The following is a 12753-nucleotide window of genomic DNA, read 5'->3' as shown; positions in this document are numbered from 1 at the left end:
GTTCTAGGCGTCTTCCGAAGGCCTCTATAGATCCTCACACCGTTTGTTCCAATTGTAGGGGTAAATCCTGTCAATTGGAAGATCGATGTGAGGAATGCGCTGGGCTTTCGGAATTCGATTTTAATGAATTCCTTAAGAATGCACGTAGGCTAGAGAAGGATAGGATCAGGAGGAGTTCGTCTCGCTCTTTTGATTTTTCCTCTCCCCATGCCCCTCAACCTATTCCTTCCCCTGTAGTGGTGACTCCCGACCCTGCTACTAGTGCTCAACCCTCGATGGCGGACATGATGCGTGCCATTCAGGCTCTTGGTGACAGAGTGGAGTCATTAGCTAATGACCGTAATCAACTTTTGGCCGATGTCAAAGAGTTGAAAGAGAAAAGTGCAGTGGGAAGTGTAGTGAGTGCAAGTGCGGTGAAAAGTGTCAGTGTCAGTGTTACGCATGAGGGTGCATCTGTTCGTGCCAGTCGTCCTCCCAGTCCGGGACCTCTTGCAAGCTCCCAAGCCCAGGGGAGAAGCAATGTCGAAGGACCAAAGGGTTCGACAGGCCTTGATCAGCGTACGGATGTACCCTCAGTGGTTGCGGACGTATCTTGCAGAGATCGTCCCATCCACAAACAGACGAGTGAGCCCATTCATTCCTCGTCTGTGGAAGAAGTTTCTAGGAAGAAACGTTGGACCAAGGTCTCACGACCTCTCAAGCGTAAGGTCCCTTCCGAGCGAGTCCAACGGCCCAGGTGTAGCCACTGGGTCAGTTCGGACTCGCCGCAGTCTTCCGAAGACTGCACACCTCCCAAGAGAGGTAGAGTGGTTCCGCAGCAGGCAATCACTCCGTCTGTTGCCGCACCAACCACGGTAGACCCTAAGTGGTCTATGCTGCAGACTATGCAGTCTCAGCTTGCTTCCTTCATGCAGGAGTATCGTGCTGAGAAGGTTGACACTGCACCTGTTAACCTACAACCTGCCACGGTTGTGCGCTCAGCAGATACTGCGGCTGCCTGCTCCCACACTCCGCCTGTGAGAGCTCCACCACCGATGCGCAGTCGACCCTGCCAGACGCATGTTGACGTTAGCCGACATGCGGCACCCTCCGTTGACATGCGTGAGCTACCGCTTCAGCAGTGGGAAGGTGCTGTCAAGCTGCCGTGTTTTGACGCAATGCGGCAGTCTCCGCAACCCACGGCAGTCCCTCCCACGCACCAGCACTCCGCTTTTGTTGTTGCCAGCTCTCAGACTGACCAGCAGCGGCATGATGTTGGATCCAGTGCAGCTACGCATGCACCCGTGCTGCCGGATTCAGCCGTTCAGCTTTCTGCTCCACCTTTGCCACTTCCTCCTCAGCTTTCGGATGAAGGAGTATCTGATGACGACGAAGCTGCGCATTTGGACGATCCGCACTCCGACATAGAAGAACCCAAGTCTACGCCTCCCTCCTTAGACTTTAGGAAAGTCCTTGCCCTGTTTAGGGAGTTGTATCCGGACCAGTTTGTGTCTGCAACCCCGCGCTCACCTCCTTCTGAGTTCGCTTTAGGCATGCAGTCAGCAGCTCCTGCCTTTACGAAACTCGTACTCGCGCGCTCATCCAAGAGAGCTTTGAGGGTACTGGGAGAGTGGTTGCAGTCCAAGAAGCAACTGGGGAAGACAGGCTTCATCTTTCCACCTACCAAGCTTGCTTCCAAATCTAGCGTCTGGTATGCCACGGGAGAGGAACCCGGCTTGGGAGTTCCTGCCTCTGCCCAGGGCGACTTCTCAAGTCTGGTTGACTCTCCCCGCAGGCTGGCTATGAGACGCTCCAAGATTTGCTGGACCTTTTCGGACATGGACCATCTGTTGAAGGGAGTTTTTCGTGCTTTTGAGATCTTCAACTTCCTGGACTGGTGTTTGGGAGCGTTAAGCAGAAAGACCTCCCCTTCGGATAAGGACTCTGCCTTGCTTATCATGTCAAGCATGGACAAAGCCATTCGGGATGGGTCTGGCGAGCTTGCGGCTTCGTACGTGTCCGGAGTGCTTAAGAAGCGAGATCACCTTTGCTCCTTCTTGTCTGCGGGGATCACACCATGCCAGAAGTCGGAGTTGATGTTTGCTCCGCTTTCCAAGTGTCTCTTTCCGGAAGAGCTGATCAAGGGGATTGCTGCCTCGTTGATCCAGAAGGACACCCATGACCTGGTGGCGTCTTCCGCACGTAAAGTCACAGCTTTACCTTCCGTGCCTAGACCTAGGATGGACACACCAGCGTCTAGGTTCATCCCGCCCTTTCGTGGCAGAACCTCCAGCAGAGGAGGTACCCGTGCCGACAGTCAACGTGGCAAAAAGAAGAAGGGTTCCAAGTCCTCTAAAGGCAGAATCTGACTTCCTTCCTCTCCAGACAGCAGTGGGAGCCAGGCTCAAGAACTACTGGCAGGCTTGGGAGAACAGAGGTGCAGACGCTCAGTCTGTGAAGTTGCTAAGAGAGGGGTACAGGATTCCGTTCTTGCGCAATCCCCCTCTAGCAACTACTCCCATCAACCTCTCTCCCAACTACAAGGAGGAGGTCAAGAGGCTAGCTTTACAGCAAGAGGTGTCTCTCTTGCTACAAAAGGGAGCGGTAGTCATAGTCCGGGACCATCAATCCCCGGGCTTCTACAACCGTCTCTTCCTGGTAGCGAAGAAGACAGGAGGGTGGAGACCGGTGCTGGACGTCAGTGCTCTCAATGCTTTTGTCACCAAGCAGACGTTCACAATGGAGACGACGAAGTCGGTGCTAGCATCGGTCAGGAAGGAAGACTGGATGGTCTCGTTGGACCTAAAAGACGCGTACTTTCACGTCCCCGTCCATCCAGACTCCCAACCTTTCCTAAGGTTCGTCTTTGGAAAGGTCGTTTACCAGTTCCAAGCCCTGTGCTTTGGCCTAAGCACGGCACCTCTAGTGTTTACCAAACTGATGAGGAATATTGCCAAATTCCTGCATTTGGCAGACATCAGAGCTTCCCTCTATTTGGACGACTGGCTTTTAAGAGCTCCGTCAAGTCGTCGCTGTCTGGAGAATCTCAAATGGACTATGGATCTGACCAAGGAATTGGGTCTCCTGGTCAATATAGAGAAGTCCCAACTCGTCCCATCCCAAACTATTGTCTATCTAGGTATGGAGATTCAGAGTCGAGCTTTTCGGGCTTTTCCGTCGGCCCCCAGAATCAGTCAAGCCCAAGAATGCATCCAGAGCATGCTGAGAAGGAACCGATGTTCAGTCAGGCAGTGGATGAGTCTAACAGGGACGCTTTCATCGCTAGCCCAGTTCATCGCGTTAGGGAGACTCCACCTCCGCCCCCTTCAGTTTCATCTAGCTGCTCACTGGAGAAAGGACATGACGCTAGAAGCGGTCTCAGTTCCTATAACCGAAGAGATGAGGTCTGCGTTGACTTGGTGGAAGAACAGCATTCTTCTCAAGGAAGGTCTACCATTGGCTGTTCAGACTCCCGACCACCTTCTCTTCTCGGACGCATCGGACACGGGCTGGGGTGCGACACTGGACGGACGGGAATGCTCGGGCACGTGGAATCCGGATCAAAGAACACTTCACATCAACTGCAAGGAGCTATTGGCAGTGCATCTGGCCTTGAGAAACTTCAAGTCCCTCCTTCTAGGCAAGGTGGTGGAGGTGAACTCCGACAACACTACAGCCTTGGCGTACATCTCCAAGCAAGGAGGGACTCATTCGAGGAAGTTGTTCGAGATCGCAAGGGACCTCCTCACCTGGTCAAGAGATCGAAAGATATCGCTGGTAACGAGGTTCATTCAAGGCGACATGAATGTCATGGCAGACCGCCTCAGCCGGAAGGGTCAGGTCATCCCCACAGAGTGGACCCTTCACAAGAATGTTTGCAGCAGACTATGGGCCCTGTGGGGTCAGCCCACCATAGATCTGTTCGCTACCTCGATGACCAAGAGGCTCCCAAATTATTGCTCACCGATTCCGGACCCAGCAGCAGTTCACGTAGATGCCTTTCTTCTGGATTGGTCCCATCTAGACCTGTATGCGTTCCCTCCGTTCAAGATTGTCAACAAGGTACTGCAGAAGTTCGCCTCTCACGAAGGGACACGGTTGACGTTGGTTGCTCCCCTCTGGCCCGCGAGAGAATGGTTCACCGAGGTACTGCAATGGCTAGTGGACGTTCCCAGGACTCTTCCTCTAAGAGTGGACCTTCTGCGTCAGCCGCACGTAAAGAAGGTACACCCAAGCCTCCACGCTCTTCGTCTGACTGCCTTCAGACTATCGAAAGACTCTCAAGAGCTAGAGGCTTTTCGAAGGAGGCAGCCAGAGCGATTGCCAGAGCAAGGAGGACATCCACTCTCAAGGTCTACCAGTCAAAATGGGAAGTCTTCCGAAGCTGGTGCAAGGCGAATTCAGTTTCCTCAACCAGTACCTCTGTAACGCAGATAGCTGATTTCCTTTTACATCTAAGGAATGTAAGATCCCTGTCAGCTCCTACGATCAAAGGTTACAGAAGCATGTTGGCAGCAGTCTTCCGCCACAGAGGCTTAGATCTTTCCACCAACAAAGATCTACAGGACCTCCTTAAGTCTTTTGAGACCTCAAAGGAGCGTCGGTTAGCCACACCAGGTTGGAACCTAGACGTGGTTTTAAGGTTCCTGATGTCAGCAAGGTTCGAACCGCTTCAATCAGCCTCTTTTAAAGATCTCACTTTGAAGACTCTTTTCCTCGTTTGCTTAGCAACAGCTAAAAGAGTCAGTGAGATTCACGCCTTCAGCAGGAACATAGGTTTTACATCTGAAACGGCTACATGTTCCTTACAGCTTGGTTTTTTAGCTAAAAACGAGCTTCCTTCTCGTCCTTGGCCCAAGTCGTTCGAGATACCAAGCCTGTCCAACTTGGTTGGAAACGAACAAGAGAGAGTACTATGCCCAGTAAGAGCTCTTAGGTACTATTTAAGACGTACAAAGCCATTACGAGGACAATCAGAAGCTTTATGGTGTTCTATTAAGAAACCTGCTTTACCGATGTCTAAGAACGCAGTTTCTTATTACATCAGGCTTTTGATTAGAGACGCCCATTCTCATCTGAGGGAGGAAGACCATGCTTTGCTGAAGGTAAGGACACATGAAGTTAGAGCTGTCGCTACTTCAGTGGCCTTCAAACAGAACCGTTCTCTGCAGAGTGTAATGGATGCAACATATTGGAGAAGCAAGTCAGTGTTCGCATCATTTTACCTTAAAGATGTCCAGTCTCTTTACGAGAACTGCTACACCCTGGGACCATTCGTAGCAGCGAGTGCAGTAGTAGGTGAGGGCTCAACCACTACATTCCCATAATCCCATAACCTTTTTTAATCTTTCTCTTGAAATGCTTTTTATTGTTGTTTTTGGGTTGTACGGAAGGCTAAGAAGCCTTTCGCATCCTGGTTGATTTGGCGGGTGGTCAAATTCTTTCTTGAGAAGCGCCTAGATTAGAGGTTGTGATGAGGTCCTTTAGTATGGGTTGCAGCCCTTCATACTTCAGCACCTAGGAGTCGCTCAGCATCCTAAGAGGATCGCTAGGCTCAGTAAGGAAGACGTACTTAAAAAGGCAGAGTAATGGTTCAAGTCGACTTCCTTACCAGGTACTTATTTATTTTATGTTTGTTATTTTGAATAACTGCTAAAATGAAATACGGGATACTTAGCTTCTAATGTTAACATGTATGCTGGTCTCCACCCACCCCCCTGGGTGTGAATCAGCTACATGATCATCGGGTAAGATTAATATTGAAAAATGTTATTTTCCTTAGTAAAATAAATTTTTGAATATACTTACCCGATGATCATGAATTTAAGGACCCTCCCTTCCTCCCCATAGAGACCCAGTGGACCGAGGAGAAAATTGGTTCTTGTTGACAAGAAGTACCTGAGTACCTACTCGACAGATGGCGCTGTTGTTGTACACCCCCACCTGTATAGCGATCGCTGGCGTATCCCGACCTTAGGTTTTTTCTGTCGGGCAACAGAGTTGCAGCTACATGATCATCGGGTAAGTATATTCAAAAATTTATTTTACTAAGGAAAATAACATTTTGTGAATGTTTGTGGAAGTGACTGTTGATGTAGGCAGTTGTGAGGTCGGAGACTGGAGAGATGGTATAAGGTGATTGGATTATAAGTGAAATGCTTGTTTATAATGGTAAATAAGCAGTTAAGGGATGACCAGAGTATGTAAATATGTCTGGAAATAGGATTTCAGAGGAAGTGGTGAAAGTTGTCATTATTTCATTGTAAAAATAATGGTTACAGTAGAAAGGTAATTTTATGAATTGTTAGGACATAAAGCATTACCAAGTATGCTTAGGAATATGCGACAGATTTAGGACTGAAGAAGAAAGACGATGTCAGATAAAATGGGGTAAGAGCATTGGATTATTGGAGACTTATAAATGGGGGGTTGTACAATGAAGAGGCTGTGTGGATCTATTGCTTATGCATTGACTGTGCAAAATGTATTTATAAACTTATAAAGGCTGTATTTTACACATTGTGACCTGTGTAAGTGAACATCTAAATCTTGCAACATGTTTAGAGAGATGTGTAGAATTTATGGTGTGGAAAACTTTTTATTAGTGATTAGAAGCTTACACGATTACAGTGAATTTCTTTTTAGTGAACAATATTCTAAAAGAATAAGAACTGTTTTGGGGGAAAAGTAGGTCTGACATTTTTTTTTCTTTTATGAATGGATTAATGAGAAGTTTGGAAGTACTTAAAGAAGTAGATGCTAGTTTGTCATATAGAAAAAGGGTTGTGATACTTGGTGATAGTGAAGCAAAGCTGATGAAAGTTTGAAGGGGTTTGTGTAAGCATTGATTGTTGGAAAAGGAATACAGTATTAGAAAAAGTAACATTGCAAGGATAAAGTGAATCATGGGAGATAGACCAATGAATGTTTGTGTACGAAAGTGAAAGTGTATCCAGCTATTCAAAAGTAAATGTGATGAATGGTGGCGGATAAGGGAAGATTTGACTCGGTACTGTACAGGTGAAGAAAGGGAAGTAGCCTAAGGTTATGAATATGTTTGAAAGAGAAGATTGTGTGTTCAAACAAAATTGTGGGATGTAAAGGAATCTCAAATCCATCCATTGTAAACTTTATTAAAATGAAGCGTGCATGCAGAATGTGGATGAGAAAAAGATGCAAGATGAAGTTGAGGTTAGCATAAATTAATATATGGGATTAGATAATTTTTAAGTGTTATATTCATCAGGAGACAATGGGTAAGGGAAAAGTACATGTGATGTGAAATTTCTGTGAAGACAGGCAGAAATACTCCTGGGTAGATGATGTAAAAGATGTTTGGAATGGGAAGATCTTAATTTCCAGAAAGTATAAGTTTGAGTGCAAGAAAGTGACTTAGCATTTTGTTAAGGAAACCAGCACACCTCAAGTGAGAATTTTTTTTGTTATGCGAAGCTGCTAATATAGAAATTTTCTCAATAAAAGAATGAAAGGGGCAGTAACCTATACTGTATTGCTTTTTTTTCTGGGAGCATTCCTTATTGGGGTAAAGGGCATAGTGTGTATATGGGTTCACATAATATGAAGGCTAATTGTATATTGAGATTTTATTATGAGCTTTCACTTTCACAGCATTTTAAGGATGCAGTATTATATCTCTAAAATGGATTTGATCCAAATCTGAGGTAGAAATTTATTGCCATATATATATATATATATATATATATATATATATATATATATATATATATATATATATATACAGTATATATATATATATATGTGTGTGTGTGTGTGTCTATGTATGTATGTATGTATGTATGTATGTATGTACTCTAAATCAAGTAGCAAAAATTATCTGTTACATAAATGTATAGCGTAACATGTAGACATTAATTTCAGTAGGCTTTTGAGGATATTATACAAGAGTGTTGATTAAGTGGTATCTCTCTCCACTTCATGGAAGCCAATTGATTTAATCACATTGGATGACTATATCCTTTATTCTCCCCTTAGAGGGGGTATTGTAATAGGCCTTATGTATAGACTATTTTATAGTTTTTAATGTAAGTAAAGGTTATATTTTACAGGTGTAATGTATTATAAAATATTAATCATATGCTATATGACTGTGTAGTTACCTTGAAATTTGATATAAAGTTACAATATAGGGTCTCTGATTAACTATGAATACAACGATATTTTCTTTCTTTGCATTAATATTAGTTTGAAAGATCAGGTTATATTTGCTGCCCATTAGTACAGCGTATGCAGTCCTTGAATCCATTATTGAAGGTTGCCTACATGGAAAAGTTCTTTTTTTTATTGTTTTCAATAAATTCAAAATCTTTACATCTCAATAAACCAACAGATAGTTTTATCCATATAGTAGGTGTAAGTCAACAACCACATGTGGGTAGTGGTCCCATAGATACTAATAGCCCAGCACTGTTGATTGAGTAGGTGGTGGTAATAGGAGCTAAACTGGCATGAACAGGATGTGTTGTGGGAAGTCAGTTTGACACTTCCTCTCAGCTGAACACATGTGTATAGGGGGTACTCCATGCCTCACTTTACCAAAGCCTTTACCATGGAGGGAAAATTGTGTTTTGGTTGCAACAGTAGAAGAGAGATACAGTGATTGAATAGATATGCTGGATTTTTTTTCATTTATTGTTAATATGATTGAAATAGTGAATATAAAGTGATATGGATTATATTTTGAGTTGACAGAGACTGAAAATGAGTGTGTTCCTTTTGTGTCCGTGCTGGGAGTTTATGTGAATGAGGTTTCTCAATAAGCCACACTGTGAATAAAATGATCATATGCTATTTTAGTTTTCCAAAGCAAATTTAAATTTTACTGTGCCGTAATTACTTAACAGTACTGTATGTGATGTGTATGCTGTTGCTATACGAATGACTTGCTAAGTGATAAATTGGGTAATATCTATTGAAAAAAAAGTTTGTAAATATGTAATTATTTGCTCAACCTAAAACATGGACTTTATTAATATGTTTCACTATGTTATTCTCTTTCTGAAAAGTGTGAGGTTTGTTTGTTTGTCAAAGTTTCCAGTTTTAGTAGAAATTATTTGTTGTTTGAGGGAGCTGCTGGTGTGTAGTTGTGTTCTTTTACTTGTCGACTGCATTGAGCAGTACTACAGAAAGAATAAAAAAGGTATATATAAATTTATATATAGATATATGTCCATTTTAAAAAATGGTATTTGTAGCTCTTGAATATCGATAAGTTGCTTAAATGTTCCTTACATATTTAGTGCCACATAAGACTGCATATTTTGTTTATGATTTTAATATGTAATTGCACTGAGAGCCATAAACTTAATATAAATACTGGTAATTTGTAAAGTTTTCTAGCTCCTAGCATAAAGGTTGTTTAGTGATACCCGATTTATTAATATATACTAATTAACACTTACTGTATTTATTAAGCCCTCGCTGAGTCTTCCGGTCAGAAACCTCCCCAAGGCAATATGAATCCGACTAGAAAGGTCTTTTATTACAATCACATGGTTTTGAAATTATTTTCTGTATAATCTTTAATTCATTGTAAACTTTTATTATGCTAAATCATATGCAGACAGTTGAGGAAGGTCATGGTAGTCTCAAAAACAAAATTGATAACTATTCTGGAGAATTAAATTTTAAAAGTTGCGTAATTGCAAGTGGGAATATGTTTATAAAATTTTTCATCTTTTTCTCTGCATATATATTGTCCTACTTATAGTAAATATGCTTTAATGGAAAATTTGTGCTAAGTCCCATTAACCCTTTTACCTCCAGGCTACTTGGAAATTTCAAACCCTTAACCCCCAGGGAGTTATTTTTTTCCCAGCACATTTTGCAGTATATTTTTTTTAAATTGCTCTAACAGACTTAATTTTTGTCATAGAGAGGTCAGGTTGGTCTCATTCTCTTGGAAAATGTCTGAATTTTCTCAAAAAATTATCAAAGATATGAAAAAAAAAAATTTATAGCATTTTTTTGCAAGGACGTACCGGTACGTCCATGGGGGGTAAAGGGATGGCTTTTGTGAAACGTACCAGTACGTCCTTTGGGGGTAAAAGAGTTAACCAAACTCCCCTAAGTTAGTCTTGGCAAAGTCTTAACTGTACAGTACATGTTATTGATCAAAAGTTGAGTATTCAAGACTACAGTATATCAAAGTTAAAGTCTTCAATATACTATATATTTAATTTTTCCTTCAGAAAATGAGGACCTTCCAGATGCCAGCAAAGAATCCAGAGCCTCACCCGCTACTGTAACCTGCCCCACTGTAGCAAGTGGCACCTCTGGCAGTTCAAGTCACTCGTCGTCAGCGCCTCGACCTATTCATCAGAATTTTGTTCCTACATCTTTACAACCTATGCCGCCGTCTAGTTTGCCCTTAGATACGCAGCATGCCTCACTTAGACGAAGGAAAGATCCTCCCCTGCACCAGCCACTGTATTCACCTATCCTTGAAAAGGGAGAGGTATGTCTTCGTCTTTTTTTCTTTTTCATCCTGAAGTACTATTGCATGTTGCAGTATGTAATAGCGGTTGCATTTAGATTTAACAGTTCATGAAATTTTGCTAACATGATTTCCAGTAAGGTACAGTAATACTGTAGTTTAAAGGTAGTAAGAAGTTGTGATTAATAAGTACATAACTCTTTGCAAGAAAAATCTTTGTACAGGCATATGATCTAGTTTTATTGTAGCTATTTACAGTTTTTTGCATGTTTTTTATAATCTTGTTCTAGTGAAGTAATGGTTTTGACCAGATTGCTTAAAAGAAGATTTTTCTGTTTGAAGGGGCAAGAAAAAAACTTTCATAAGCCGATGTCTTATATGGTTCGTGAACTCTCTTATACCTTTATTTTGTCTGTGAATATGTTACTATTATTGCTGTAGATTCTTTATATTATAGGGTTGTATAGGATTTATTGCATATCTACTAAATTTTCTACCATGCTATATAGTTTTTTTTTGTTTCAGAAAAAAAGGTACAGAAAAATTTGAGATACTTGATGTTTGATAGTTGCCTGGAATGATTGTTGAAACTTGGTTTTCAGATTATTTAGATTACCATTCCTAATAATTTTTTCACTGAGTTGTTAGTTGTATAGTTATTTTAATTAGTAGTATTCCAGAGATAAAAAGAAAATAATCTAGATTTCTCTTATTAATACAAATCAAAACTTGTTTCAAGTAGTTTTAGAAGAAGTCTGGGTTTGATAGATTCTTCAGTTATAAGCTAGCTTATCATGGGGTGGATTGCCCACCCTCCCCATTTCTTTCATTATCAATATGGAAGACCTCACATTTTATTCATATGTAGGTCACATTAGTTGAGATATGAGGAATCAACTCCAATGTCACATTATCTAACATGTCAATAAGGAGATTTATAGTATTAACCCTTTTACCCCCAGGCTATTTGGAACTTTCCAACCCTTTACCGCTAGGGTTTTTTTTTTCAAGCACATTTTGCAATATTTATTTAAATTGCTCTGACACCCTTAATTTTTGTCATAGAGAGGTCAGATTGGTCTCATTCTCTTGGAAAATGCATGAAGTTTCTGAAAAAATAATCAAAAATATGCAAAGAAAATATAAATAGCAGTTTTATGCAAGGATGTACCGGTACGTCCATGGGGGTAAAGAGATAGGTTTTGTGAAACGTACCAGTACGTCGTTTGGGGGTAAAAGGGTTAACAGTTATAACATTAAAAACAAGTCCCTGGAGTGAGAGCTAATCATTAACTTGTTAGTTTGAATTACTAAGAATGATTCAATATCTCATTAACATGATTGGGAAGTATTCAATTTCATATTAACTTAGATATGGGAAGTTAAGAGTAATTGAGTCATATCAGTGATGCAGTAATATAGTTCACCTTTATTTTTGGCAACTAATAAGTATTTAAAACTATTAGATTAAAAAAAATATTTTTTATATTGTAAAAGTATTTAAAGATTTAAAGAACATCAGATTAAATAAATTTTTTTTATATCATTGTAAAAGTTTATTAAGTACGTTTTTCGTGTTCATAGCAAACAATTGCCACACAGTAAAATTAACTGATTCTAAAAAGTGCCCAACTGTAAACATACAAATCCAGTGGAAAATGATCGCATTACACCATGTAATTTTAGATCCCCTTCTCAATAGCTATAAGAAAGCTATACATTTCACAAAGCCTACTCGGTATGAAACTAATTCTATGGATTATTTGTATGAGCATTCAAACTTTATCTTTCAGCAAATGTAAAGTTTTAGAAATAAACGTAGCGAGGAAATTTTATCAGAATCATCAATATCTTCAACTAAAATTTATGAGTCTGATGTTGTCTCTGGAGTTGTTAACCCTTTTACTGGTACGTTTCACAAAAGCCATCCCTTTACCCCCATGGACGTACTGGTACGTCCTTGCAAAAAAATGCTATAAATTTTTTTTTTTTCATATTTTTGATAATTTTTTGAAAAAATTCAGGCATTTCCCAAGAGAATGAGACCAACCTGACCTCTCTATGACAAAAATTAAGGCTGTTAGAGCAATTTAAAAAAAAATATACTGCAAAATGTGGTGGGAAAAAAATAACCCACTGGGGGTTAAGGGTTGGAAATTTCCAAATAGGTTAAACTACCTAATCACAATAATGATAAGGATTATGAGCTCATCTTAACCGTTGACAGAATTACTCTTGCATGTTACCTTCGATGGGTTTTCTCGTCTGGTGCCTTTTCATCGAGGATAGATATTAACAAA

General features: G+C 41.1%; 1 protein-coding gene across 1 annotated transcript in view; it reads left to right on the top strand.

The window, feature by feature from the left end:
• LOC137624725 (uncharacterized) overlaps positions 1 to 12753 on the top strand; it is a 66435-nt gene that overhangs the window by 29520 nt on the left and 24162 nt on the right. The window contains exon 7 of the mRNA XM_068355680.1: positions 10209 to 10474. Within this exon, the coding sequence (XP_068211781.1) occupies positions 10209 to 10474 (266 nt within the window). The remainder of the gene's footprint in view (positions 1 to 10208; positions 10475 to 12753) is intronic.

The sequence above is a fragment of the Palaemon carinicauda genome, chromosome 2 (genome assembly GCF_036898095.1).
Source record: "Palaemon carinicauda isolate YSFRI2023 chromosome 2, ASM3689809v2, whole genome shotgun sequence".
Classification (NCBI taxonomy): domain Eukaryota; kingdom Metazoa; phylum Arthropoda; class Malacostraca; order Decapoda; family Palaemonidae; genus Palaemon; species Palaemon carinicauda.
This window is presented reverse-complemented; position numbering and strand designations above follow the sequence as displayed.